We start from the raw sequence: 16,333 nt of genomic DNA on the forward strand, positions 1-16,333 counted from the left end.
ACACCAGGGCGACCAATGATGCATGACGTGTTTGAGGAAATGTGGTCGCTCACTCAAAAAGTATTGCCTCAACGTCACTCCTTCCTTGGTGTTCACTCTTGTTTATAGCATTAGCCGGTATAGTTCTTGAAGCCAAACGATCAGCATTCATTCCAGAATGAATGTTCAGTTTAAGGCAGTGGTTCTTAACCTTTTTCCTTGTTCGCACCCCATTCAATTCGCCAACCAGTTCTCGCACCCCTAACCCTAACCCTAAATAATTATTATAATAATAATTGGTTTACTTTACAGCTATAAGGCTTAATTAGCATTATCCCTAATGCCAATTAACACAATGACTTTTTGATTTCCAGAATTTTTCACTTTTTTCGGTTACCCGACCATTATCCCCGAAAAATTGTAAAGGGTATCCTCGCACCCCCTAGGAAGCATTCTCGCACCCCCGGTTAAGAACCACTGGTTTAAGGTCTGAACCCACACTCAACTCATTTAGATTTTTGTACATATTAACTGGTTATTTGGGGCCCTTTTGAGCCTTGGCATGGGTTACAAGGGGTAAGTGAGTGAGTGAAACATTTTCAACCATTTCTGTTTCCCTATCAGAATTCCAAGGCTTAACAAAAATAATCTTCACACCTCTTGAACAGCAGCATCAATAACCAAGTTTTAGCTCATGGTTATCATTGTGATAGATAAAGTTTGTCTTTATTCTGTCACCCCCCCTACAGAGATATCCGATGCTCTCGGTTTTATTCAATTAGAGAAATGAGGATCTTAATGTGTTGAATGTAGATTTATACTATACCAATAATAGCCAAGTGTATGTTGGCTGGTTTCGTTTGTTTGAAAAAGAAACTCACTTTTGATACTGTGAACAATCTTTCGTTCCGGAAGATTAAATTGATGCAGTTTTGACAAAAATAAATTAATTGTGGCGTTTGTTTTTCTATGGCTTCATGCAGTCATCAGTAAGTATCAGTGACGTCACTGAGACGAAACCGGTTTTGAGCCTTTTGACTTTCCGTACTGAGATTCGGCTGAAAGCAATTGTATGATTCATACAAATTTAATCTCATTATTTGAACAAAGTGTGCTGTTATAGTCACATCTGCCGACGTAGCACACCGTTTTGAACAAGATGGAAGACGATAATCGACTTAAAAAGGTGCGTGTCAAACAAAGATAGTTGTTACAGCGGGAAACAGCCAACATTAGCATTAGCGGAGAGCTAACTCGCTAGCTACTATCGCTGCTTTAGCGATGAAATCTATATAAAAACGTTTCACGTAAATTGGGTTCTTCCGAATTAACCATTTGCCGTGTATTTGAAGTTAACGAATTTCAAGGTAACATTGCCCGTGTCTGCGACAACGCGTAAGACGTAACCTCGACGTTGCAATATGAAGTATGGAGTCATTTGCACGAACTAAACACTTCTACTGTCACATTTTTATGTCATTTATCATCTTGATAGAGGTCTCATGGAGAAGATCAAGGCTCTGGGGCTGAGGAGTCAGAGGATGAAGATTATGTTCCTTACGTTCCTGTCAAAATCCGAAAGCAACAGATGGTATGTTATCTCATTCAGTGGGAGCTAAATTAATTTCACGCTTGTCGTAGCAGATGAAATGAAGTTATCCTGTAAATCACACAGAGTTTGTACTCAACTCACAGGTTCAGAAGATGCTGCGATTGCGTGGTAAAGCAGTGGATGAAGAGCATAGAGACAGTGGGGAGGAACAGAGGGATGAAGACGAAGGGCTCGGTCCACGTTCCAACGTCAGTCTCCTTGACCAGCACCAACATCTCAAGGAAAAAGCAGAAGGTTTCTTTTTCAGCAGATTAGTAATTTCATGTTTCACCGTTTTATTTTCTACTCATTAACTCAGTTTTGTTTTGAAAAAAAAAAAAAACAGCACGCAAAGAGTCAGCCAAGGAGAAGCAACTGAAAGAGGAAGAGAAGATTTTAGAAAGTGTTGCAGAAGGCAGAGGTAAGAAAAAAAAGAAGATAATTTTGTACTCTAGTGTGGTAAAGTCAAACCCTTCACAAGGTTGACAACTGTCCCATTGTTTGACAGCATTGATGTCCGTGAAGGAAATGGCCAAGGGTATCATTTATGATGATCCAATCAAAACAAGGTGCAATCAATTTACTATACTATTAGTAAACATTTCTGGCCCTCATGAGCTAACTTAGTAGTTCTTTGTAGCTGGAAGGCTCCACGGTATGTCCTCCATATGCCGGAGACCAGAAATGAACGTGTGAGGAAGAAGTTTCACATCTTGGTTGATGGAGACGGCATCCCTCCCCCAATCAAAAGCTTCAGGGAGATGAAGCTTCCGTCAGGTTCGGGCTATATGTTTAACCTTCACAACCATCCCACGCGCACACACACATTCATACTGTAAATGTCATACCTTTTTTTCTAACAATCATGTCGTGTTTACAGCAATTCTAAAAGGTTTGAAGAAGAAAGGAATTGTACATCCAACGCCAATTCAAATTCAAGGAATCCCAACAGTGTAAGTGAGCTATGCACAGTTGCACACACATACGATGTTGGGTAAGCAGATGTTTTATTTTATCGAAAATTAGACTGCTCAGCTTTAAATATAAGATTGCCGTACAGGTGTAGCTAATGTGGGTTCATACATATTTGTTGTAAGATATGATATTGCTTATTTGCGAGTGGAAAAAAAATGTAGAAGTGTAAATGATTTAATATTTTAAGATCGTAATTGCGATAATTGTATTCCTTCTATTCATGAGCGATAAAATGTTCACACAATTTAACCTCTACTTGTAGTTTATCAGGTCGCGATATGATCGGCATCGCCTTTACTGGATCGGGAAAAACCTTGGTCTTCACTTTGCCCATCATCATGTTCGCCCTGGAGCAGGAGAAGCGCCTGCCCTTTTTTAAAAGAGAGGGACCATATGGACTCATTATCTGTCCTTCAGTAAGTCATAACGTATTTTTGTCAGGCATTTTTTTATAACATTATGTGCAAGGCCCTGACTATGCACATGATACGCGAGGCTTGAATCAGCATGTTGTTCTTCAACAATCTGTGATTTGACTTGGCGACAGAGAGAGCTGGCCCGACAGACACACGGCATCATTGAATATTACAGCAAATTGCTGGAGGAGGAGGGAGCCCCTCAGATGCGGACAGCCCTCTGCATTGGAGGGATGTCCGTCAAGGAGCAAATGGAAGTTGTGAAACAGTAAGTTAAGATCAAAGTTAGAATACAGAGGCAGCAGCTCATTTTTTTGAAAACTAAGTTTTTCAGTTAATTCCGACTTTGGATGTTTTATTATGCAACATTTGTAATGCAATTTGTCTTGTTTTATTTTATTTTTTTCCATCATATGAAATTATCCGTTTAAAGTGGATGAATGCACGGACGGCGGATGTGTTGAGTTTTGTGAAATTTCTTTTTCGTGTACCACTAGAGGGAGCGCGCGTACCACACTTAGAGGATCACTGTTCCAATGTATTGGGATGCACATCAATTGAGTGACTTCCTGTCTATCAAGTGTGACATTACAAAACCAAGTAAAGATAAAGATGAAATGTTTTGCGCTTGCAGTGGTGTGCACATGATGGTCGCCACTCCCGGGCGTCTCATGGACTTGTTACAGAAGAAGATGGTGAGTCTGGACATATGTCGCTACCTGGCCTTGGATGAGGCAGATAGGATGATTGACATGGGCTTTGAGGAGGACATCAGGACCATTTTTTCTTATTTTAAGGTAAAGATTAGGGCTTAATCATTTTTAAATATGATGTAACTGATTTTTTTAAATTCTTTTTTTCTGTAGGGACAAAGGCAAACCCTGCTTTTTAGCGCCACCATGCCCAAGAAAATCCAGAATTTTGCCAAAAGCGCTTTGGTCAAACCCATCACAATTAACGTAGGCAGAGCGGGTGCTGCCAGCTTGGATGTCATCCAGGTACTTTCAACAGCTCGCTTTCAATCGCCACAGACTTCCTGATGTGGGTGACTGACTGTTTTGTGTGCGTATGAACAGGAAGTGGAATACGTCAAAGAGGAGGCTAAGACGGTGTATCTGCTCGAGTGTCTCCAGAAAACAACACCTCCCGTCAGTTCACATTTCGTCATCAGAATCTCGCACGCATGCACAAAATGCATATGCTGATTTTTTGTTTTTTTAATTCCCCAAAGGTGTTGATATTTGCTGAGAAAAAGGCTGACGTTGATGCCATCCATGAGTATTTGCTGCTGAAAGGTGTGGAAGCTGTGGCCATTCATGGAGGAAAAGGTATATCAATCCACTTTCTATGGCGCACGTCCTCATTCGTGTCACACTACCAGCCAGTCGCAAATTGCATGCACATACATACACACGCAGACATTTACACTTCGAAATTATAGACACAGTTAGCTTCGTTTGGTCCTTATACTTGATCATGAATTTATGACAAAAAAAAAGGGTCCATGACCAGACCACGTTAGACAAAAAGTCGCGTAGGATCCAAGCGAGTAAAATCGAGATTTAAGTGTATTTCCAGAAATAGCCAGAGTGCAAATAGTTGCTGTTGTTGTAATTTGCACTTGATGGTGGGGAAGCTTTATTCATCTTTTAAAAAGTAAACTTTCCACACAATAATAACCTGTCATCTTGTTCCAGATCAGGAGGAAAGAACAAAAGCCATAGAAGCATTTAAGGAAGGAAAGAAGGACGTCCTCGTCGCCACAGATGTGGCCTCCAAGGGTCTCGATTTCCCGGCGATCCAGCACGTCGTCAACTACGACATGCCCGAGGAGATTGAAAACTATGGTGAGACAATACTGGGTGTCATGAGTCTCTTGTCTAGCTTTTGCTGTCCTGACCTTTAAAATCAGCAGGGGGGGGATCCTCTTCTGTAGAAGGACTGTAAGAGTTGAAGCTGTTTGTCTGCAAAAGATAGATTGACACAGCATCCATTTTCCACTTTACTCTAGGCTGTAAATACAATCAAATAAAAATTAATGGACCTGAGGACTGGTGTTTGGTAAGTTTTGGCATTGTATGACAACAAACGGTGACTAATGGGCTAAATATAGACATTTCATTAATTAACCTACTGGAGAAATCACAGAACCAAGAAGCATTAAAATATTCAGTAAACATGAAAAATGTATAAAAAGTCCCTCATTATCCATTATAGCAGAGCCATTCTGACTCCTGCACGTCAGCAATGTATCAGCTGCTGCCTAGCTTATACATAACATGAAAGGACTCTAAAATGGCCATTTCAAAATTGCTTGAATGTATATCTATATGTATTTTATGTATATCTCTATATTATTATACTATATTTCACTCATTGCTTTTTCCCCCATTTCTGTTTGGACTTTATCTGTGTTCTAAAAAATGTTGCATTGATTGTGAATGTGTCCTCAATATGTAATTTTTTTTCTTTATTTCAGTCCATAGAATTGGAAGAACAGGGCGATCTGGTCAGACTGGTATTGCCACAACATTCATCAATAAAGGCTGTGGTAAGGAATGGAGGAAAAAAAACAGCACACATTTCAAGTACCGTATCATCTACATGCCCAGCCCTCAGTTGGTCACACCCTTGTCAAATTGTTGTTTGTTAAATGAGTTTTGTTTAGCTGGAAATGAGACATAATTATTGAAACACTGACTGTTTTGCATATTCTGACAGAGTTTCACGTTCAAAATGATTTGTACTTTTTCATAATGGAGGCCTTTATGTGTATTGATCTAAATTAGTTGATTAGAATATGCTCGAAGTTAGCATCAATATTTCCTTATCAAAGTCAGGAATATGGATAAATTTTAAAATGTACAAAAGCAAACATATGTCATTAATGTCTTTAACACAACTTCTTACATTCCACTTAATTCAGATGAGTCCGTGTTGATGGATCTGAAGGCCCTGCTCATTGAAGCCAAGCAAAAAGTTCCACCGGTTCTCCAGGTGCTCCAGTCAGGAGACGAAACCATGCTGGATATCGGAGGTGGGTCATTCACCAAATATCCAGTGAAAATCTTTTTTGTCATTGACTTTGTCCTAACAATTATTTGTTGTGGTCTTTCATAGGGGAGAGGGGCTGTACATTTTGTGGTGGTCTTGGTCATCGTATTACAGACTGTCCCAAGTTGGAGGCAATGCAGACCAAGCAGGTTACCAACATCGGGAGGAAGGACTATCTGGCTCACAGCTCAATGGACTTCTAAGTGTCTTTGGAAATTGGAACATGCTCCGTTGCTTGCTGAGGAACGATTACCCCTTCACTCATTCAAACCAGGAGGTAGAGCTGTGTAGACCAATTATGAACCTCACCAGAACACTGATGAGGTTTGTATTGTAATATCTTGATACAAATTGTAAATAAATGTCACTGTTTTTGAGAAAAGAATGGCCTTCTACTATTGTATAAGTCTCTTCTAGAACTGTTGGCTTACTGATCAACCAAGAACGCTTGCATATGACAATCGCGTCTAAAATCTCATTTTAACTCTTTGGCTGTCATTGAGCAATGAAGTCAAAGATGACAACCACTGACCTAATCTGCAAGGAAGGAATGATGTCACTTTAAGGAGTTACAAATACACGATGTGTAGTGAAAATTTACATTTCAAATCCAGGGATGCTTGTTTAAACTGCATGTGTCCTTAGTTTTAAATAGAATAAAAGAAGGGTGTTTACACTTAAAATATATAGGTATTTTAATTCTTCATTATAGTTCTCATGTTTTATGTTTAATCAAAATAAATCAACCAATCGTTTAATAAAACAACAATACAAAAAATGTTAAATGAATGTGTATTTTTGTGACTTTGCAATGATCAACTTTTAATGTGCCGAATAAAATAATATATAATCAAATAACCTATTTGAGGAAAAAAATGTCTAAAATGATAAAATTGTTTATTTAAAAACCATACAAGCTAAACTTGTTTTATAAGTAACTTCACTGACGAATTTAAAATGTACTAATTTCTATTTAAAATCTGTTAATTATACAAATGTATTTCATGAGAAAGGAATACAAAATGATTAATGCATTTTAATTTTTTAAAGTCCCAATGATCGTCACACACACATCTGGGTGTGGTGAAATTTGTCCTCTGCATTTAACCCATCCCCGTGTGATCTTAATCCATCCCCTGGGGGAGAGGGGAGCAGTGAGCAGCAGCGGTGCCGCGCTCGGGAATCATTTTTGGTGATAAACCAATCTGTGAAATGTATTCAACAAGTATTATGTGACTTGCATGACTCACTGACTTATTTCTTGGACCATATTTAATGACGGGCCTTTTAAAATTTGTTAAACGGGCAATTTTTTAGTCAGTGGAGGTGAATTATGCAAAATGGTGATTGATATACAAACTGAAATAGATGCCTCTATGAGTTCAAAATTCCAATTTCATTGCCTCAAAGTTAACTGTTGCAGCATGATTTACATCAAGATACGTATACTAAACATTTCTATTGTAATTTCTGCATTATATTACGCACCCGAATACAAGGTGCAGCAGCTAAAATTCGTGAAAACTCCTATTTTGTTCATATACAAGCTGCACAGGACTACAAGCCACAGGTGTTTTAAGGTTTCATTTCCATACATAAGAGAATATGCACAAATCATACAAAATCATGAAACAATCATAGATAAACCGCAGGGTTCAAAGCTTGTGCAAAATGTAGTGGCTTATAGTCCGGAAAATATGGTACATATTTAGAGCGATCGGGGTGAGGATTAGCAGTAACTGGCAACTGGATTAAATACTACGTATTGACTTTCCTATGCAGCACAGCAGTACTTTGTTTTATTAACTAAATATGTGGTAATATGTCTAAATACCTTAATGAAATGAAAGGTTTCAAAACCTTGTGAAAATGCCAGCCAGTAAGGTAAGCAACTGTTTTGACACATTTGGAATGAGATATTTGGACTTTATTACAATATTCTTCTCGTGTGATTACAGTACAAGGAACTCATTTTAGAACACACATATTGTGTTTGTAGTTAATATAGATAAGAGCTAAACCAGTACAAGCATCCCTCGGTATGGTGGGGACGATAGAGCAGATAGCACATTGCGGAAGCTCTAACCCCCGATATGTAACTTCTCCAATTCTTCTGCTTGCACAAGCACTACACTTTCTTGCATCTTCTTTCAAAGCCATAAAGCGGTGATAAGAAGGTGGAGTGCCCATAGTTATATTTACCATGCCGCCATGTTTGCAGAAAGGATCCTGGTGAATCACACGAAGGGGGTTTTGAGGGAGGAAACGGATTGGAAAACCGGTAAGAGCTCATCAGTATAAACATCATGAGTGGTATTGTGGCTATCAACTCAACGAGGAGGTGAATGATGATCAAATTATTAGTTGAGGATAAAATTCCAAATCCTTACTGAATATCCGTATGTGTCATCATAACAGTGTTCCATCGGGAGTGTCAAACCTAAATTCCCCTCCACTTTATTAAATCATGCCACAATCTTCCCACACAGAATAAGTGTATTACTTGACGCCATGTCTTTGGGTGTAGACACATTTTAAAAGAAATTGTCATTTAAAAAGCTGCATACCTACATACATTACGTATGGGATGCCAATTACTTCTCCAGAACTTGCTTTTGGGCCAGATGAAAGCCCTTTAATGGATTGTGACATCACATATTATACTTGAAAGAGAGTCAGTAACTGCAGTAATAGTTTATCACAGGGGATAAAGAATCTATGCCGTTGAGTATTGTTTATGGACAGTTGACACTATTTATGATCAAATATCTGTTGCGTAACACTGGATCAAATTGCACCTGTTTACAACTGCGTGCTGTGACTGGAGAATGAATCGCTTCTGAAAGCAACATCCAGAAGCAAAACTTTTTGCTTTCAGTGCATTATAAATTCGTGCAATCAGCAGAAACAAAATTCCAGTAGCAGCTACATCCAGTAATTTATTCTGAGCTGGTTGGGACACATCTATTTATTTTCTTTCCTAATGGATTACACGTCAGCTAGAAAATACCGACACATGAGGTAATTTGTAGAAAGCAAGCAACTTTCACTGGTCCTTGCCTCAAAATGTGTTTATTCCATTTTGCTGATGTGTTTTTCCTTTGACCTCAGAGAATGTCCCACTTCGTAGAAATTACTGGAGAATTAGACTAAAAACTGAAACATGCTGTACACAAATATTCCAGAGACATTACCTATCAGTATACAGTAGAACCTGTAACTCGACGACCTCGGTACTCTACATATTCTGAGTTTGACGTAAAATGTCGGGAAATCTTTGCTTCTGAACTCAAACCCTCGGAATCCGACCCGACTCACGCGACTCTTGTAAACAAAATATATGTACTGTACAGTTTGTGCTTTGGTCACATGTCGCTTGTTGGCTTTGTTGTTTAGCGGGTTTTGAACCATTGTGATACCTGACTGCGGTCGTCTGCAGTGCACGTCCGGAAAGCTCCACAAGATCACGGGGGCTCACCCTGGAGAGTTGAATTCACAACTGCATCGCTTTGCGACGCTCCTTCTGGAACAAATTAGCGTGGAGTTCAGAGGATCTACTTTATTGCATTTGGTCAGGTAATAACCATCATGTGGATTGAAGCAAGCCACCGCTGTTATCCAAGGGTTCATCTTCATAGCTCAGTATATATTCCGCCACGCTTATGTGGAAAACAATCCCCATATCCTGCAGCCAGCTCCCACAGAAGGTCATTACCTGAACATATTCCATTTCTTCTACTGATCACACCCAGCCAACCTGTTGATGATGCACACTGAGGCTCCGGCAGGTCCGATTTAATGACGCCTCTGTAGTATTTTTCAAAGTGGCTTTCTCTTGTTAAGCCAAACAGCTCTGGAGGTGAGGATTAGATGACACATTCCTCAGAAGCCGTAGAATGTCACGGATGACAAGCTTTATTACGACCATCTAAAAAAAAAACGTCAGCAGCCGGAAATAGAAGAGAACCTGTGGGCGTCGTTGAGTCCCCCTTGGATCTTGGCATGTCAGCAAGTTTGCTGCCGTACAGAACGACATCCAGACTGACATCAAGGAGATGGAGCGGGAAGACGAGGAGGTCATCAGCTCCTCCGCTGATGTCGCCCCCCCCTCCCTGCAGAGGTCTCGGCCAATTTGACACACAGGCTGGCAGAAAGCACTTCTAAGGGACTGGAAAAGTTCCAAGTACCTCTCTCCTTCAGAGAAGCCCTTTCCATTTGTTCTCCCGATAGGCTATTAGTGGAGTAGGAAGAGCCACTTTAACTGTGACAGATAACCAGGCAGCATCATTAGCTTTATTAGAGTGTCATTCTTTATTGGCTTTCTTTTACTTGGAGAGTGAGCTTCTTCTGGCTTGTATACGTGCGTGCGTGTGTGTGTGTGTGTGTGTGTGTGTGTGTGTGTGTGTGTGTGTGTGTGTGTGTGTGTGTGTGTGTGTGTGTGTGTGTGTGTGTGTGTGTGTGTGTGTGTGTGTGTGTGTGTGTGTGTGTGTGTGTGTGTGTGTGTGTGTGTGTGTGCGTGTGTGTGTGCGTGTGTGTGTGTGCCCATCTGTGTGTGCATGTGTGTGTGTGTGTGTGTGTAAGTGATGTAAAAAAAAAAAAAAAGTTATCTTGGTACTCAAACTGTATTAATATAGCCCCCTCCAAAAGTACTGGGACGTTATGTTGTGTACTGAAAGACAGAAAAAAATATGAATATTAGACAAAAGTTCAGAGTTCCAGCTTTTATTTCATGGTATTTACATCTAGATGTGTTCAAAAACTCAAGACAGTGAAGACACCCACTGTTCAAGTGAGCGGATTGGAACGGACATTATTAAATTAAAGTGAAAAACATATATTATTTTGAGGCATAACGTTAATTGTAATGACTGCATCAAGTCCAAGGCCCACGGACTTCACCAGATTGTTTTATTCTTCATTTTAAATGATTTTCCAGGCCTTTTTGTGCAGTTCTTGTTTATTTCTGGGGGTTTCTCCCTTCAGTCTCCTCTTCAAGTTATAAAATGCATGCTCTATTGGGTTAAAGTCCAGTGAAGACCTTCCACATTTGCCTCCTATAGAAGTCTTTTAAGTGAAGGAAAGGCATTTGTATGTGTAAATCAAAAATGATTATTATGACTTTTATAGGGAGGAAAGGCCATAGTATACGTATGTCTAAATCTAAATGATTATGATGAATTTTATAATTTTTATATGAATATATATGAATATTACTTTTATGAAGCAATGCAAAACAGTTCCTTATACCTACAAACTCTAATCACTTGGGTGATTTACACAAAATCTGTGCAACTCCCCTCAATCCACTTTTATGACCTAAATACAATTTGTCACCAGCAAATCAACACAATAGGACATTTTTATTCCGGACTTAAAGGTGCGTGCACATTATCGCCCCGTATTATCGTTATTGTAGCAAAAAACGTTATAAATCTTGTAGATACATAAATACCAAAAGCAACGCTTTACCAAAATGTAGGGGAGGGAAAAAAAAATCACATTATTGATGGTTAAGCTCATGTAAAGTGCAAAAAATAACCTCTGAGAGTTCATTGTGACCATAAGATTTTCTAAACATTCCAGCACATTCTATTAATTTCTAATTCTTCTATCAATCTCTCACTTAACCCTTTCACTACCCGCTAGACCAAAAGCAGCTGAACATTGGATAGATGGCATGATTTTAAAGGAATGATTTAACATTTACAATACACTTTGTTATTGTAGACCTCAAATATGGGTATCCTGACGCACCCTAGATGAGATGAAGATATAAGTAGTCTCTATGAAAATGATAATCTTTTCAGCAAAAGTTGTATGTATCCAAAATAATAGCAGTTAAATATAATACAAAAATCGGTGAATGCACTGTCCCAAACAAACAGTGCTTCTTTTTTTTGTTTTGTTTTAAAGGGAGGTATGGGGTAACTTTTCTTCCTATATTACACAAAAATGTCATTTTACCAAGACACTTCAACCTTCCAGGGTGCCAATTTAATGTCCCCCACTTTGACTCTCCTCTACGTCACTGAGATGAGAAGATTCTCCATCACTGCAGTGGCAGGAGGTGCTTTTAGTGAGCTCACTTTTAGGTCCGAGTATGATGAGGTGTGAAGAGGAAGAGCCCCGCCGCTCTCCCCGCGGGCTTTGCTCTGGCATGTGAGTGTGGCTCATGTTCCTCCTGCAGGAGGCTCTTTCCGCGGAGCCCGGATGATGCTGGACCACCCCGGCCAGGAGCTCCGACAGCTCAGTGATGTAAATCTGCGCCATTTGAAGGGTGTCGTATTTGGACAGCTTCTTCTCGTTTTCCAGCGAGGGAATGACGCTCCTCAACTCGTCGAAGGCTTTGTTAAGGCCGTGCATCCTCCTCCTCTCCCGGGCGTTGGCCGCCACCCGCCGGTGTCTGTGCGGGCCGCAATGTGGTGGTGTGTCACCCGACTCCACGGTGGAGACGAGGCTCAGCATCTCCGGCGCAAGGTGCTCCGGCACATCTGTCCTCGTGGAAAAGACGTGCAGGGAGTTGGGACAAATCCAGTTTTTGTGCTCCTCCGCTTGCTGAGTCCAGATTGGAAGCTCTGCTTTAGTACTCATGGTGAAATGCTCACAAGTTGTCTGCACTGCAACATGCATGCAACAATTTATACAACTGTCCCCCTCCCAAGTTGCCCCCACCCCCACCCTACCAGTGTCACTGACTCTTGACAGGTCAGCAGTAGCCAACCCCCTCTGAGCCTGTCAAGCAATTAAACAAAGCGTCGCCTTTTGGGGACCTATTGTGCATTGTAACTCAATCACTACCTTATTATTAAATCTATGCAGAAGGTAGGCTAGTGTAGAAATAATTTAAAAGAGAAAGACTCCCAAGTGCAATTGTCAATAAACTGCCTGGCTTTAAATCAGTCGGCAAATGCAACAGAAGTGACGTTGTTGCACATTTTTATGCCTCAAATATATGTTGGGAGAACAGAAACTTTGAGCAGTTGGACATGTGTATTTCAAAGTTTAGAGAAGGCAAGTTTACTCTAAGATTAAAGTGCAATTTGGGTTTATCCTGGGATTTCACCTGAAAGCTCAATATCACTTTTTTTTCTGGATAATTAAACAAATGTAGGGAGAAAGTAGTAGACAAAAAGATTGCCCTTGGCGGATCATTTGGAGAATGTTCATCTTAAATGCTAACCCTTGAGGAAAAAGATTGTCATTTGAAGTGTCTGTCACGGCAGTTTGTGGAAAATGGTTTCGGATGTATTTCACATGCCTGTTAATTGGCCCTCGAGGCGGGTTTGTTCTCAAACAAATTGTAAACACTATTTACAGAAGACTAATAAAAGGAACAGGTGGAAGGCAAAGGGCCCAAACACACCTGTCTGTGGCAAAGCCAAGGTGACTGATAAGTAAAGCCATTTATGGATCATTAAATACATTATACATACCCATGGCACACTGTACAGATAAAGCAACAACAAAAAAACAGACCCATTACGTTGGAATATATATGTACATATTTCTAGTTTCCATACCAGCAGTACCTTTACCAATCTTGACATATGTATTTTAATTGCAGTTTGCATGTCACACAAGCAGCTCATTTCTAAAAGTTTGCTGTTGGTCAAGACCCACTGACCTTTTCTCAATGAACATAGTTTTGTAGTATGACAGTTGTTGTATTTAACCTGTTCAGACCAACAATACTGTTATTGTACAACTATGGCAACTTTAGAAAATGTCGCTGCGACATGTATGCCACATGGGGCTCTAAAAAATGCTTTGTATGTTACAATAATAAAAAAAAAAAATTGGTTAGTAAATACAATGTGTTTTTCAAATACGTATCCAGTTGTTTAACGTGAAACATAATTTAAACATGTAAACAATAATAATGGATAAATAAACTGACCCTCATACCATTCACGGTTCGTTTGCTTTTATTTCAGACCAATCTTAACCTATAAATCTGTTTTAGCAAGCAGCTACAAATAGAAAATGACAAATAAATACATTATTCCCCATTTGCTTTTAGCTTTTGCAAACATATTAGGCTTGGCAGGGGTCTGAACTCTGCACTACACTGAGTCTTCAGCTTATTTATGAATGTATACAAATCAAAGAGGAACTCAAAGACAAATTCCGTTCTGAGGCCAGCGTGCCTATCATCTGTTGTCCCCTGGCACCTCAACACAAGACGAGTCGCCCACGTCTCCCATATGCCGCTCACCGCGGCGACTCGGCTTTCACGCCGACGCGTCGCGCTCTGACACAAGAGCTAATGCCTCATTAGGTCATCAATTACAAGTGAGGAACCTCCTCAGCACCGGCGCACAACATCAGATGTGTTTGCGAGCACTCGCACTCGAACAAATTAAGCGGCTCTTTTTCTCGTCTGCTGTTTGTGTGGCAAGCATGACTGAGCACCAGTAGAGAAAATCACCGTGACCTGCCTGGCTGCCAGCAGTGTAATGAGGCCTGCTTTTAGTTGAATAAATTGGCACACTCCGTCCCGGGGTGTCCATTCAATTCGGGTGCTGCATGAATATTTTATTCCTTCAGCCCCACTGGCAGAGCAACAGCCTGCAGCCCTACGCGCTGCCTTTGAAAAAACGCAGTCACACTTCCCATCTGGTGCGGGGCCGGGCAGGGAGGTGTGAGGAACATTTTGAAGGTCAACGCCTCGTGACCTCCTGCAGGGGAGACACTGATGCCTCCCAGCAGGTACCAGCCAGGGAGGGGACACATACTGACACTGTTGCAACTCTCAGTGTAGCAGGATGGCGGGTAGACTGCATCCAGCCATTAAGTTTATCCTAAAAAAAACTTCTTGTTAACACTTTTAATCACCAACTGAAGTTGTTTTCTTGAATAAATTGAAAAGACCAACTCAACACCTTCAGGGTGAACTGGATTGCGACAATTTGAGGACTGTCAAGGATATTGTCATGAAATGCAGATTGAATGTTTTGTCACTGAAATGATCATCAGTAAATGTTTTTAAAAAAGAAAAAAAAAACATTGACTTGAGATTTTGGCTTCTGTTGATCTATAAAAAGTTGTAATTAAAGAAAAATTATTTCTGTGTGGAACAGCATGTTGCGTTTGGAAATTCGTGACGTAGTAAAAGTAACCGTAATGCACCATGAAGATGTAGCGTATTGTTTTTTGCCATTCCTCAGCATGCTTGAAGATGTTCAACAACACCCTAGTTGGAGTTTACTGAAAAAAAAAAAAACACACACACTAACAATAACAACACGTGTTGCATACTTAAATACAAGACATGCTTTATTTTTAAAACATCACTAATGCTTAAGTTATTGTAAAATCTCACTGACATACTCACAGCAAATTAGCATTGACTTATCATTGAATGATATGCCTTGAAATAACATATATTCACACACAAATACTGTCGAAACACATCCACACAGGTAAGATAATACTCGAAAGAACATTATTGACGAGAGAAAAAGATAGACTGTAAGGCTATATCCAAGCTTAGTTTTTTACGTATCATTTCTTATCAGATCCAAGTTACTTCTGTGTCCACTATGGGGGTTTCTTTACTTTACAAAGGAGTACCAACAATTTTGTCTACATGTGTCGGTTCATGGAGGAATTTTAATGCTCACTTGTTAATACCAAAAACAATCGCTATTTTTTTTCAAGTGGAAATGTGCGGATCAAGTTGTGTAAATACCAGCGCAACCTTCGCCTGACCAATGCCTTTTTATGTTATTGAAAGACAACGTGCGTTTTCTTGTGACTAAAAACGTTCCACCATTGATAGCCAATAACTATTATAGAAAAAATTATTCAAAAATCACAAATTGTTATCATCATGCAAACAAAGACAAATATAAAAACAATGCAATAACAGGTCACATGTAAATGAGTTTGTGTTATTCAAAAATCACAAATTGTTCTCATGCAAACAAAGGCAAATATTAAAAAAATGCAATAACAGGTCACATGTAAATGAGTTTGTGTTAGAAAGTTTGTGAAAATTAAAACAGCAGGACTTTCATTCTCACGGCAAGCTATTTCTTTTGCTTTTGCGTTAACAAAGTCATTTAATAGAGGAATTGTTCATGCATTGCTGTTTTACAAAACCACAGACATAGAAAAACAGAGAAACCATGCAAATGTGAATTTATTTTCCACCTCCATTACACTTTTAATCTCAAGAACCCTCGGGGGTTGCAAGCACAGAACCAGCACAGGTTCTGCCTTATTTAAATTTAGCCCAAGCTGTTAACCGGCAGATTTGGTCCACAATAGTTTTTACATTCACAGTACATACGAACAAAAAGCCACGAGATACTTG

At 39.8% G+C, this 16,333-nt stretch overlaps 2 protein-coding genes across 2 annotated transcripts; one reads left to right on the forward strand and one right to left on the reverse strand.

Annotated features, from left to right (window-relative positions):
* The first annotated feature begins 984 nt into the window (after positions 1 to 984).
* ddx41 (DEAD (Asp-Glu-Ala-Asp) box polypeptide 41) lies at positions 985 to 6,400 on the forward strand. Its single transcript, XM_037261693.1, has 17 exons — positions 985 to 1,165; positions 1,475 to 1,570; positions 1,675 to 1,825; positions 1,917 to 1,991; positions 2,079 to 2,139; positions 2,211 to 2,347; positions 2,451 to 2,523; positions 2,808 to 2,961; positions 3,093 to 3,229; positions 3,596 to 3,758; positions 3,828 to 3,959; positions 4,038 to 4,109; positions 4,193 to 4,289; positions 4,659 to 4,808; positions 5,441 to 5,512; positions 5,888 to 5,998; positions 6,082 to 6,400. Exons 1-17 carry the CDS (start codon positions 1,139 to 1,141, stop codon positions 6,216 to 6,218), a joined length of 1,845 nt encoding a protein of 614 aa, XP_037117588.1. The 5' UTR covers positions 985 to 1,138; the 3' UTR covers positions 6,219 to 6,400.
* Positions 6,401 to 11,978: 5,578 nt separating this feature from the next.
* atoh1b (atonal bHLH transcription factor 1b) lies at positions 11,979 to 13,471 on the reverse strand. The gene has a single exon (XM_037261792.1). The coding sequence runs from the start codon at positions 12,643 to 12,645 to the stop codon at positions 12,010 to 12,012; it is 636 nt and encodes a 211-aa protein (XP_037117687.1). The 5' UTR covers positions 12,646 to 13,471; the 3' UTR covers positions 11,979 to 12,009.
* Between the last annotated feature and the right edge of the window lie 2,862 nt (positions 13,472 to 16,333).

The sequence above is a fragment of the Syngnathus acus genome, chromosome 10 (genome assembly GCF_901709675.1).
Source record: "Syngnathus acus chromosome 10, fSynAcu1.2, whole genome shotgun sequence".
In the NCBI taxonomy this organism is placed as follows: Eukaryota; Metazoa; Chordata; class Actinopteri; order Syngnathiformes; family Syngnathidae; genus Syngnathus; species Syngnathus acus.